Source organism: Euprymna scolopes, chromosome 25 (genome assembly GCF_053919585.1).
Source record: "Euprymna scolopes isolate OS-2025 chromosome 25, ASM5391958v1, whole genome shotgun sequence".
NCBI lineage: Eukaryota > Metazoa > Mollusca > Cephalopoda > Sepiida > Sepiolidae > Euprymna > Euprymna scolopes.
Window position 1 is genome coordinate 29,209,625 of NC_136506.1, and position 14,542 is coordinate 29,224,166.

The 14,542-nt window shown below is 33.6% G+C and overlaps 1 protein-coding gene across 1 annotated transcript in view; it reads right to left on the reverse strand.

The window, feature by feature from the left end:
* The window catches only part of LOC145247306 (organic cation transporter protein-like), a 75,918-nt gene that overhangs the window by 26,206 nt on the left and 35,170 nt on the right, over positions 1 to 14,542 (reverse strand). Inside the window, exons 5-6 of the mRNA XM_080108928.1 lie at positions 4,321 to 4,475; positions 1,655 to 1,826 (exon numbers count right to left, since the gene is read on the reverse strand). Coding sequence (XP_079965054.1) covers positions 1,655 to 1,826; positions 4,321 to 4,475 — 327 coding nt within the window. The remainder of the gene's footprint in view (positions 1 to 1,654; positions 1,827 to 4,320; positions 4,476 to 14,542) is intronic.

A 14,542-nucleotide genomic window follows, 5' to 3' on the forward strand; every position in this document is an offset into this window, starting at 1 on the left:
ACTTTCTATTTTTTTTTTACTTTTTTTCTGTTCTTCTTTTTTTGTTCTTTTTTTTTTCTTCTTTTTAATGATCGCCATATTTTTTTAACGATTCCCATTATAAATTTTGGTTTCGGTTTCAAATCACTCCAAGCACTTCCCACTCAAATCATATATATATATATATATATATATATATATATATATATATATATATATATATATATATATATATATATATATATATATATATATATATATATATATACTTTGGAAATCATTACTATATATTGGGTACAATATAATATGAAATAATCTATAGAGAATTGACTCTTTCATAATAAATACGAAATCTGCGTATATTAAAATAGCATATTCAAGCGTATTTCACGACGGGGCAACATTGGACGCCCCTGCTTCTTTAAATATAAAGTTTCCTCTCACACATACGCTCTCCTTTTCACACACACGCACACACACGCACGCTACCTATCCCGCACTTTTTCACATGTACATACTATATCTATTTCAATCTCTCTCTCTCTCCCCCCTCTCTCTCTCTCTCTCTCTTTCTCTCTCTCTCTCTCTCTCTCTCTCTCTCTCTCTATTATACACAAAAGTTTATGTTTATAATTTATTTGTTTGCTTATGTATTTATTCTTTCAGTAAACTTCCTTTCACACAACACCACCACTTCTCTTTCTCTCCTTCTCTCTCTCTCTCTCTCTCTCTCTCACACACACACACACACACACTATCTCTATCTATCTTGCTCTCTTTCACACACGCATACACTGTATCTATCTCAGCGTTCTCTCTCTCTCCCTCTCTCCCTCTCTTATCCATACAATCTCTATCTATTTACCTCTGTATCTCATACTACCTTTCTTTCTCTGTCTCTATTTACTTGCTTGTTATAAAAGATGGCGTTTTAATGGATTACGTAATAAAATCTCACAGCCTCTCTAAAGCCAGACGGGCCCTGGATATGACCTTAAACTATATCCGATAGTGAGGCCCCAGCTTACGGGCTTTGGGGAGTGTGGAGCCACCCTTTAATTGCCATTGCTCCCAGGTCCACTCTGACCCGGAGTGGTAGTACTTGTTAGTGTCCCAACTATGGGTTAAATAGAAACCAACTTGAATATGCGTAGATCATCGTATAACGATTAGATCACTGTCTGACTGACGTAAATGAACATTTACAATTAAGGTGTTTAAAATTCAACGTTATTTCAAGCGGTTAATGGTAGCCGAATGGATTAGGTCTCCGGTAATCGAGCCAGAGATGTCTCGTGATACGGGGTTCGAATCGTTCGACTGGTATTAATCGTGACACCCTGCACTGAAGATTCCCGAAAGGATGAAACACTAGTGTCTGTAGGTATTTAATTATTATAGTAGAAAATAATTAAATATTTATATATATTCTATGAAAACATTTTTCTTCAAAATGTTTGGATTCGGCATTAAATAACCTGAAAAGGGTTGATATGCCGTAAAACAAAAAAAAAACAAAATAAAGCGAAACAACTAATTTGAGAGTGAGCATAGTCGCTACAGGCAAAAGTTTTCGTAAAATTTAAGTTTTCCGTGTCTCTCATCTAGAAACAAGGTTTTTATTAATGAAAGATGTGTATGTATGATAAATGACCAAATGCCGAGCTGCACGTACCATACGTAAAGCAGAGCCAAAGGTAGACATGGGAGCGAAATGATGAGGATGAGCAATCTCCATGTTCTAATGAAATAGGCCAGCATCGGAAGGAGTAAGCAGCCGATAGTGAAGAAGATGTGAATGGCAACGGAAACGAATGTTCTTTTCGTTGTTGATGAAATTTCGGTGCCTGAAAAACGAAAATAAGAATAATACAAAAGCATAAAAAGAAACAAAAAATGAAAATAGTGTTGAATCATCATCATCATCATCATCATCATGAAAGTGGCGGTGCTTAAGTGCGTAACGCCAAGTTCGAATCGAGTTCGTTCCACTGAAACACTTTCACTTAGGGACATTGGCAATTTTCGCGCGGTCCCTCCCGGAAGTATCCAGTGTCTTTCTAGAAAGAATTCAAACTAGAAAGATATAGGGGAAACGAATGCCAACAATAATCATCCGATTTATTCGAAATGAATGATGTTCAATAACAACAACAACAACAACAACAAAACAAAAACAACAAAAACAATCATTCTTTGTCATGTGCTCTGGATGATCGTTAGAGTACCAAGGATAACCTGTGAACAACTCTTCTCCAAATTTCAAGAGTTTTCGCATTCCTGAACCTGCTACAGCCGTGTCTATTCCCGATGTTAGCCTTCCACCTCTTTCTTAACCTACTCCTCCTTCTTCCTCTCTGTACAGTTTCTTAGAGGATTCTATTTGCAAGAATTGACAATCGTGTTACATGACCTCACAACATCATTTTCTTCTTCGCAACAATCAATTCATCTTTGGGTGTTTCTGCTTTTACTGACTTGCGGCTTCCACGAATTTTCTCGGGTGTGTTCGCCAGCTGACGGGAATAACCGGAAGCGGTCAATCGCGAAACGTTAAACCGCTGTGAGTAAATTATAGTGATAAACAAGAAAAAACGTAGAAATACAATAAATAAAATTAGTAAAATGAATCTAACCCAACTCTGAACCCTAACCCTAAGCTTAAACTCTAACCCTTTCGCGCCCAACCCTAACCCTCACCAGAGTAAAATTATTTTTTTTTATTTTTCCAATTTATAAAAAGAAGTAGATATGGGTAAGGTAAAAGCAGACAAGGCGTTCGTTAAAAAATGTAATCAGAATTTTTTCTAGAAAGACATCGAGTACTTGCAAAAGAGATCACGAGAAGGTTGCCAACATTATAAGCGATTTTTGTAGAACGACCTGGATTCGAACTTGGAAGACCCGTGTCGTTAATTAACCACTTGACCACAATCACCTCCACACACACGCACACACACACACACACACACACACACACACACATATATATATATATATATATATATATATATATATATATATATATATATAAAATTTCATTATTTCAGCTGTTTTGAAAACTTTCCAATTGGATTATATGCATCGTCACGCTGGACTTATTTTGGAATACATTCTATCTAAAGAACTATTTTGCATTTTGGATCAACTCTAGAGGAGTTTCATTCAAGCTGAAATATTATGCGCGGTTTGTTTTTATATTAGTTTTTTTTTACATATCCAATATTTTTTCATTTATTTTATTTGGCAATTTATAACTAAAATAAACTGCGGTTTCACTTAATGCCTTAACGAGGAAATTCTAGCATTGCTACAAATATAACTTGCTGATTTCTTTATGTTATCTGATGAGAAGAATAATAAGAATAGCATTCTTTGAAACTCCACGGAATAAAAACTTTGTAAATTGTTTTTGGGGGTATTCAGTCGAGCAATAAATTTTGATGGTAAAGTTCAACTTACAGTTTTAATTTTCTTTCGCGCCGGAACGTCCAGAAAGCAATCAGCTTTTAATCAACGCAGTGGAAACCTTATATCAGACAATTGCTTTCATATGGACATCCCTATTTTTTGTGGGGAGCTGGTTTTCAACCCAACATCTTGGGTAAACTAAACGAAAACAAACTTCACTGCGGGATTGATATTTGACCTAATTCACTTTTTAGTTAATTCATAACATTTTTTTTTTTTTCGGTTTCGCCTCAAGGATTCTAGTTCGACTCCCCCCCCCCCTTAAACTTTTTTTGTTTTTTCAAACACCCGGGCATCTTTTTTATAATATTTAAACAGGGTTATTATTTCGCTTTGTAATCATTTTACCCCCGCCCCCCCATACACGCCTCCAAAAAAAACCCGGGCAACGCCAGGTACCCCCGCTAGTCATATATAAAAGTAACATGTGTGAGAAAACGATATTGTTTTTGCACCAACCTTATAGATCTAAGTAATTCACAGTTGTACTTTGTACTCTGAATTAAAACTTCAATACAATTCGACGCCTCCGTTGTCTAAAAAGACGAAGGATACATCCTACAGGGGCGCCTGCGCGTGTAATTGTGAAGCAAGGGTTGCGCAATCTCCAACCACCCCTATCCGGAATCGGCAATGCTTGAATCCAGTGGCAAGGAAAAGCCCAGGACGAATGGAAACAATGCCAAGATAAGCGGAGACCACATATAGCACTAGGAAGTACCAAATTGTCACCCATTTAGTACTAACCAGATTCAACGTTGCTTAACTTCGGTGATCCAACGGGAATCGGTGTGTCAAGCATAATTTGCCGTAATAGGTCTACGATTTCGTTAAGAATTTAAAAAAAAAAGGATTGTAATAATGACTTACCAAAAACAGAAGATGGAAAGTAGACACCAGATCCACCCCAAGAAGCGATAATTTCTAAGAAGAGAATTGGTTCAATGCTTCTCATTTGGGAGATGACAATGCTGCTGATTCCCTGGGCCATTAAAGTAGCAATGATAACTGGCTTTCGGCCAAACCTGGTAAATATGAAATGAAATCATGTGCACCGAATTCCACAATATGTAATTTATAATTTGCAGAAAAAAATATATATGTATGTATGTGTGTATGTATGTATGTATATGTGTATGTATGTATGTATGTATGTATGTATGTATGTATGTATGCATTAGTGACCTATCAAGGCCACAGGGGAGATACAGAAGCAGCAAAATTAAAACTGGCCATCCAGGATACTATATACACAAATTTAGGCAAATTTAGGCATATTTTATTGGTTTTAAAATATAAGTTCTTTGGGTCATAATAAGTTTTATAATCATAAGTTTTATAATCTTCAAAAAGACTGCAAATCTTCATGTAGTTTCGTTTCATAGAACAAAAGATATGAGCATTTCAATATTCAATTTGACAAAGAGTATATATATATATATATATATATATATATATATATATATATATATATATATACAAGCAAACAGTTTATAAAACATGTTTAAAAAACACTTTGAAAGAGAGTTAAAAACATATTTAATCTGAAAAGGAAACACTTGATAAGTGGATAGTCCTTAATCCGCGGAGTTTCGAAGAAATACTTTCCTTATCATCAGAGCATAGGAATTAGCAAAATGCAGGATCGGATTTATTTTTAGCTCTGTCCCCTATTTGGTTTTATCGAGCTTTTACATCTGGCTGAGATAACTTCATATATATTAATGCTTTAATATTTATATTATACTTTAATTTTACCATCTTGGATCATTTTGGTAAATTTAATTGTAATTTTTATTATTATTATTATTATTATTATTATTATATATATATATATATATATATATATATATATATATATATATATATATATATATATATATATCAGGGGCGGAGATGGGACTAGTGCCACTCGTGCCCGGCACAACCAATAACTCGGTCAACGTTATTCAAAATGGGTTAAAAATCATCCATTAATTTCAAGCAAACATACTTAGTCTGATCTCAGTGAAATTATGTATCTATTCAAATTTCGATAACTAAGTAGCCAAAAGTACATAATTATATCTGGGAATAATACAACGATGCTGTATTGAACGGATGGTCTTTCCGGCCACCGTCATTGAAATCGACTATAATGTTGAACACGCGCATTCCCTGCCAGCACAAAACCCCTCTCATAATAACAGTAATGTTAGAGAAATCTCGCTTTTCACTGTAGCCAGTGACAAAATCTAGTAAAAGGTTCGTGCTAAGAAAATTTAGCACATGTAACTGTTGACGCCTGTTTTGGGAAGAGAGAGAGAAAGAGAGAGATCTATAGAGACATACGTACGCATAAACACATGAGGAACGATTACTACTACTGCTGCAATATGTAGTAGTACGAGTAGCTACGTGTAAATATAACCACGCGTATGATTGTAAATATCAGTATGAATTCATTGTTTCATTAATTAATAAAGAACAGCTTTTGAATGAGAGTGAATTTGTTTGTTTTTTTATTGAGGAATGTTTTTTCGTGAATTTTGAATCATAGAAAGCTACGAAAAATACGGATTTTTAGTCATTTTCTATTAATAATAGGTACGGGCAAAATGAATGCCGCCCCTCAAAATGTACAAACATTTTGACCCCTCCCTTTACTTAAAAATTCACCCAAAATCAGGAAATTAAGCAATTTTAATGAAATTTTCAGTATTTATTAAATAATGATCGCGGAATATAATGAACTAATTATTTTTATTTAAATCTTAGTGAAAATGTATGATTTTGTTTAAACAAAAAATACCTTTTCTAAAGTTATGGCTTTCAGTAATAAATAAAAACGAAAATATTTATTTTTGCTTTTTTATGTAAATAAAGCATCGTAATTTGTAACAATAAAATAAAAATAAAATAATTTTTACAGGAATATTATGAAAAAAGTCCGTATTAATGAATTCGGTATAACTGGAAGAAAAATTAATTTCTCGAACTACCAATATTATCATTGTATTCAGCATTGTTCATTTAATATTTTCACAAAAAAATTATAATTGCAGAAATTATTTCTACTTTGTTTTTACGCTTACATTTTTAACGTAATCTTAACATGTAAGATTCTAATATTTCCATTGCATGCATATGAACGTATAATTATCAACGTAAAATAATGTTCATAAAATCCTGGAAAATAAAGTAAAAAAAAATAATTTAATTAAAAAATCGTAAAAATTATACGAACGTTCCATGTCGGTAAGTACGGATGCGCAGAGTTGGAAAGAAAATCAGTCTGTTTTGCCCACCCTCCTCCTCTTTTCAACTATCCGCCTGTTTGTGTTCATTAACTTTAAATTTAACGTAACCATTATGATAAATTTTAACGTAAGTCTGTATTTTTTAGTGTGTAAATTTTTCAATGATTATAAATTGTTTTCTTAAGCAATTGTAATTCTGTATTAATATTAATAAATAATGGCGCTAACTTTTTTTTCAAAGAATAAAATATCAGTAGTATAATTAATGAATTTAATTAGCTTTTATGCATTTTTAAATGAAGGAAGGAGGGTCTTCGACTCAAAAATAAAAGTCGCTCCGTATGCCGGAATAAAGACATAAAATATGCCTAATTTGTCCTTCCATTCATATTTCAATGTGCTATACAATGGAGAGTCACGCAATAACAAATATGATGACTTACTTTGGGTCCACGGACTGGAAAATGAAGTTGACAGAGGGTGGGTGGGGCACGAGTAGCAATATTAGATTAGAGTCGCCACACACACACACACACACACACATATATATATATATATATATATATATATATATATCACAGACATTTACCGCAAACCTACAGACACCCAACAATACCTACACTTTAAAAGTCACCACCCTAAAAGCTGCATAAAATCAATTCCCTACACCCTAGCACGTAGAATCTGCACCATAATCACGGACAATAACCTTCGAAAAATCCGACTCAAGGAACTACGAATAAATTTAAGAAAAAGAAAATACCCATCACAACTTATAGACAAAGGGATCCAACTTGCGACAAATATACCAGTAGAAGATTTGAGAACCCCTAAAGAACGAAACAAAGAACAAATCCTAACATACGTCTCCACACACAACACAAACAACCCTGAACTTTTCACAGAGATAACGAAAAACCTCGTCCTACTTAACCAAAACAGCAAACTAAACAATTTCCTTAAAACAACAAAAATAATAAAAAGCAAACGCCAACCCAAAAACCTAAAACGCATTCTTACCTCATCCAAACTCAATCAAGACGCAACAAAAGGAGTCACAAAATGCAACAAACAACGATGTGGAGTCTGCAACATAATATTAGAGGGAAACACATACACATTTGCGAACCCCATACAAACATTCAAAATTAAAAAAAAAACCTAGATTGCATCTCAAAAAACGTGATCTATGTAATAAAATGTCCAGCATGCGATAAATCCTACATAGGCGCTACAAAAAACCTTAGTAATAGAGTAGCCCTACACCGATCCAACATCAAAATCGCGGAAAATAGACACCTACATGTATCACAACATATACACGCATGCAGTGGAGGCAGATTCGAGATAATGCCCATCTTCCAAACTGACAACTACTTCTACTTGCTAACTCAAGAAAAAAATTTCATAACAAAGTTTAACCCCGCCTTAAACGTCTCTCCATAATTATACACATAAATAGGCAAAACACAAAATACACTTACACGCATGCATACTTGGGTAGGTGTGCACCCTCACACACGAAACAACAAAAAAGCACAACAAGACACACGCACACTTTCGCGGGTGCGCGCGACCATACCCAGTACAGTACCATTTCTCTTAACTAAACAAACAACTAGAAATTAAACGTATGTATGTGTGTGTGCGCGCGTGTGTGCGTGTGTATATGTGTGTGTGCGTGGGTGTACACATATGATTGTGTATGCGTGTGTGTATAATTATATATCATCTGTTATCTATGCTACATCTTGTTTGTATGTATACGGGCACTTATGTTTGGGTGACCGAATCCATGTATGCATATGTGCTTGGATTGGAAAGGAAACTTCAACCAATATATACATAAGGTGGGATTTATGAATATGTATGTGTGTGTGGGATTGTGAGTGCATGTGCCCATATATATATATATATATATATATGGGTGGATGAGTGTATACACATCCGTATGTATGTGTGTGTATGTATGTATATATACATATGTATGCACATGTATGGGTGGGTAAATGTGTTCGTGTGAATATGGATATACGCGTATGTGTGAGCCCCTGCATATGTCTGTGTGTGTGCATGTGTGTGTGTATGTGTATGTGCCTACATAGTATGTGGATGTTTGTGAGTGTATGTGCACATACATATATGTGTGTACATATATGTGTGTATGTGCGTGTATGTGTGTGTATATATATCTTCTACCTATTCTCCATCTTACTTGTGTGTGTGTGGGTGCGTGTACGTATGTCTGAATGATTAAGCGCATATGTACATGCGTGTTTTGGTAGGAAAAAAAAGTGTATATATATATATATATATATATATATATATATATATATATAAAATAAAAAATAAAAAAATAAAAATAATTGTTAGCGGTGGATGTATGCGAGTACGTGTGTGAGTGTGAAGGTGGGTATGTATATGTGTATATATGTATGCTCCTACATATATTTCTATGTATGTACGTGTGTGTATGTGTGTGTGCCTGCGTACGTGTGCGTGTGCATGTGTACATGTACATGAATATATATGTATGCGTATGTGATTGTGTGTGAGTGTATGCTATACATGGGGAAAGAAAGTCTTTTAAAAAGAACCCTAAAGAAGCCATAAAAACCTTCACCATATGGACTAAAAAACACTCTTTGAAACTAACTTTGACCGGTCACAGTGAAACACTTACAGTTGGAGACAGAATGTCTAAACACTGAACACACGCATCGCACCACTATGAAAAACATATTTAATATCAGCGGAGGCATATCTACAAACTCCCATTTTAAAGAAAAACTTTTTACGAAAATATCTGAAGAGAGCACACCCTAAGCTCGAAACGCGTTATAAAAATATTTTAAAATAAAAATATGATGAAAACCTTTAAAAAAAACCCACAATTGTTGATGGCTACACTCTTTTAAATATACATTTTTTCTCTCTTTGGAACTACACAACCATCACTTTAAATATATATATATATATATATATATATATATATATATATATATATATATATATATATATATATATATATATATATTGGAAATTAGAAATCTCGGCGACTCTGGATCAAAATTTAACAAATGAAGGTTCGTTTAAAAGCTAATGACCCGAATTGTGTAGTGAGCTGTGTGACACCTGCCCTTAAGGTTGAACATTATTGTTTCAAAAAGTGGGGGATCACTATTCTATATTAATTTAAGGTAAAATGAGCCCCTATTTTATGGCCACCTTGCCTATTAAGTGAGTGTTTATTTTACCTTAAATTTAAATAGAAATGTGGTCTCCCACTTCTTAAAACAATGATTTATTTATATCATTGAAATTAGTCGTTTCCTGGGATTTTAAACTGTTGTTTTCGTTTTCAGCATTTTCGGAAACCTATAATGATTGTATTTTAAAAGATTTTTTGTGGGTGGGAAGATACTGTACCTTTATCAATATTTCATATATATATTTCCATATGAATTACAAAATACCATTCCAAAAAAGTTCCTCGATAATGGTACCTCCGTTCAGTCTCAAAAGACAAAGAATGCCCCCTGTAGGGGCAGCTGCGCGTGTAATTGTGATGCAAAGGTTACGCAATACTCAATCACACACCACCTGAATCGGCACTGCTTGTGACCACTGGCAAGGAGAAGCCCGAGACGACTGAAAACAATCGTTCGATTACATTCGAATCCCGCGACTAGTAGCAATCGTCACTTCCTGCACTGATGGTTGCGAAAGCATGAGACACTAGAGTCTAGGTACAGGTAGAGTATATCGTAAGGGAGTGAGATACTTTCTGGAGAGGTAGAACGATGCCATCATTTTTTTCCAGTGACTTTGGTAATCGATCTGATGTAGATCTTCCGTTTCAGATCAAGGGTGAAGGCGAGTTCCGAAAGTTTGTCGAAACAGGATGTTCTCTCAAGACAAGAGCTGTTCATTTCAACTGGAGCCAAGAGAGCATATAAGCTTTGGGGGTGAAACGAAAAATGTCGTTTGAAATTCAAAAAATCCATAGCGTTGTGAAAGAGAGTGAGATTTTTTTATAACGTCATATATATATTTTTTTTTACACAGTGATCACCACTTATCAAGGCCCAGAAGCCACTCAGGGATAAGGGTTATTGCAAGTACATTACGTTAGTGTAGAGATTTGATGAAGTGTTTATTTAAGGGGGCGGTTCATTAGGAATTTGTTAACATTGGACTTGAAGACATCCAAGTTGTAGTCCGGTGGGAAGCAGGCAGACGGAACAGAGTTCCACAGGCGTGCAGTTCTAAGAAAGAAGCTTTTTTCATGGAATCCGCGTTTTGATTTAGGCACATATATAGAGTGGGGGAAATTTTTCACAGTGGATTCAGCTAGACGGGTGTTTTTCGTGAAAGATTGGCGAGGGGGGACCAGAGATTGGAGTTCAGACGAGCACCTGCCATGGAAATAACGATAAAACAAAGATAGGCTCGCAACGTCTCTTCTGTGGGAGAGAGGTTGCAGGGTAGATAAAAGGGCATCCCCCATTAAACCACTAAATATAGCCGTTAATATATTTAAAAAGATATGATGCAATTCATATTCTTTTCGGAACAAATATGTCCGTTATAATTCAAAGTTTTTTTTTGCGATACATTAAAAGTAACTAGACATTTTTTTACCTATTTGTACAACAGAGGTCATAGGAGAAAGAATCAGAAAGATCATGGTCTTTCCCGGCCTTTGAAGTGTTGTCATAGATGGTAGGATCAACTGCATGGATGCCGACGAATAATCGTAGAATATGATTTTTTTTTTTTTAATTGGCTATAAACGTGGGTGCAGGAGGGTTTGGAGCGAATTATTTTATTTTAGTTTAGTTTAGTTTCGATTTTCCTATTTTATAGATTATTAATTTAGCTTCATGTTAGTTATTAAATACTGTCAGTTATTAATTTAGTTTCATTTTAAAGCGATAGAAAGCGCTTGAGAAAAATATAGCCGACCAATCACTTCTGGGCGCCATTATATATAATACGCCTGCCGAGATTAAAAAGACCGCTCCGCAAATAGAAAAGATATCCAACAAGATCAGAAAAAGGAATAACTCTGCCGTGTTCAATCAAACGTGTCTAAATGTGCATGTGTATATATATATATATATATATATATATATATATATATATATATATATATATATATATATATAATTATTTTAATACCTACAGACACTAGTGCCTCATGCTTTCGCAGTCATCAGTGCAGGAAATGACGATTGCTACTAGTTGTGGGATTCGAACCCAGTCACAAAATCACCATTAGCATGAAACGTTACGCATAGCTCAGCATCAACCGCCACTGCAATTTCAGGGAAATTAACATTTATGCAGCCAACTACAATCGAACCGTTATTAGGACAGTTTACAGTGATCGAGCGATTGGAAATCGCGATAATATAAAATAAAAAGTTTGTTATTAAAAATTTATTCAAATTTTCAAAAAAAGCCTTATAAACCTGTAAGTAAGGTATACAAAAGTTTTATTATTCGACAAGGAGTACAAATAAAACAAGAAAACCCTTATTCCATGGAGTTTCGAAGAATGCAATACTTCTCATCAGAGGGAAGAAGTTTGCAAAATATACAATTAATTTTGCAGGTTAATGCGTTAAAGGAAACAAACAATATGAAATGAATCATACTTGCATAAAAAAAACTCATTTAACAGTTAGTGACTGTTTATAGGCATTCAATGTTATTAAGAAAGCAAGAAACGTAGATTCCATGAACAAAGTTTCTTTCTTGGAACTGCATACCTGTGGAACTCTCTTTCATTTACCTGCTTTCCAACTGACTACAATATGGCCGTCTTCAAGTCCAATGTAAACAAGTTCTTGATGAGCCGTTCCCCTTAAGTAATCCAATTTACCAAATTTACACTACTAACGATTACGGTGATATTGTCCTTTTGACCAATGTATACTCTTTAACCCTTATCCTAGAGTGGCCTCTGGGCCTTGATAAGTGGTGATTCCTTTGTATAAAAACGGGAAAAGGGAAGAAAAGAGATATGGTAAAAATCCAATAAGAAAGATGGTAAAATTCAGACCAGGAAAAATCAGAAGTGGGTCCGTTTAAAATCCATTGGTAATCCATAATAAAATGTCCAGAGTTAAAATGCAACTTCCAGAAAAAATATCAGATCATGGAGAAGTGAAGTTTCATTTTTTTTTTCATGTAAAACATTTTTTTTTTTTTAACAAAATAATGGATAAGGCAAATGGAAAGTGTTAAAATGGAGATTCTAAATGAAATTGAAAAATGGGGTGGTACGAGAAAGAAAGGAAAAATGAAAAAGAGAGACAGGAACAGAAGAGAGAGAGAAAAATATTAAGAAGCCGAAAAAGAGGGTAAAAAGAGAGATAGACATAGTTGAGGGGAGGAGGCGAGTAAAAAAGGGAAAAATGGGGTAGATAGAGAATTATTTTTCTAAATCCATTTTTAGAACAGATAAATATAGGTTAGTTGAGGTCAATTTGACCCAGACAGGAAAATAATTCAGATTTATTTATTTTAAATTTGGAAAGAAGTTAAAATGGATGAGGGGTTTACTATTGGTTTAATAAATTAAAATGTGATTATAATTATAATTGTACGCATACACATATATACATATATAATTGTATAAATGTATATACACAAGAATATATATTTAAAAAAATATAGAATAAAATAAAATAAAACAGGAAAAGAAGTGAGACCAAAGGAGAAAAATCACTCACAACCAATAGGGACACACACATGTACATAAATGTATATATAGATGTATATATGCATACATACACATGTATACACACATATATATGCATACATATACACGCATATACACACATACATACATACATTCACACATTACGTATAGAAACAAACATACATGTACGCGAATAGCATACAGCAACTCTTTTAGTCTCACAAAAAAAAAATCTTTTACATTAAGTAAATTTTTAGTCGAAGATTCAATAGGTGAGCTAAGTAATTTCAAATTGGTTATATTTGATTTTTTATGCTTACACTGGAAAATAATCTCGCTTTTGGAATTGATCAAGTTGATACTTTGGGGGAAATAATTATACTTATAGCTTCAGATATGCAAAGATGACAAGACTTAGAACCTGGAGTGTAAGACTTTGACTTTTAAGAATAGCCCAATTTATAGAGCAATAGGCGTTTTTGGATTTGTTTTTTTTTAATTAATATGTGTGTGTGTGTGTGTGTGTGTGTGTGTGTGTGTGTGTGTGTGTGTGTGTGTGTGTGTGTGTGTGTGTGTGTGTGTGTGTGTGTGTGTGGAAATAAAAAAGGAACAAACCAAGTTATATGTTATATACGTTTCGTCTTTATTGTAAGACTTTTCTGGATGAATGAAATTAAGAAAATAAAATACCAGTGAAATATTTGAAAATATATTTTTGATGTAATGAAATGTATGATTTTCTTCTATTTCAGAAACGAAAAATATCGTTGGAAATTCAAAAACGACATGACGTTTTGAAAGAGTAAGATTTTTTTTAAACGTCATATGGCCGTTAATATATTTAAAAAGATATGATGCAATTCATATTATTTTAGGAACAAATATGTCCGTTATAATTCAAATGTGGATGTGTAACTGAATTTATATATATATATATATATATATATATATATATACATGTGTGTGCTATGTTTTATATATGTTATATATATATGTGTTATATATGTTATATATATATATATATATCTTAATATATATATATCTCTTGTTATATATATATATCTTAAGTTATGTATACCTGCTTAGTTACATATATATATATATATATATATATATATATATATATATACACACACGAATG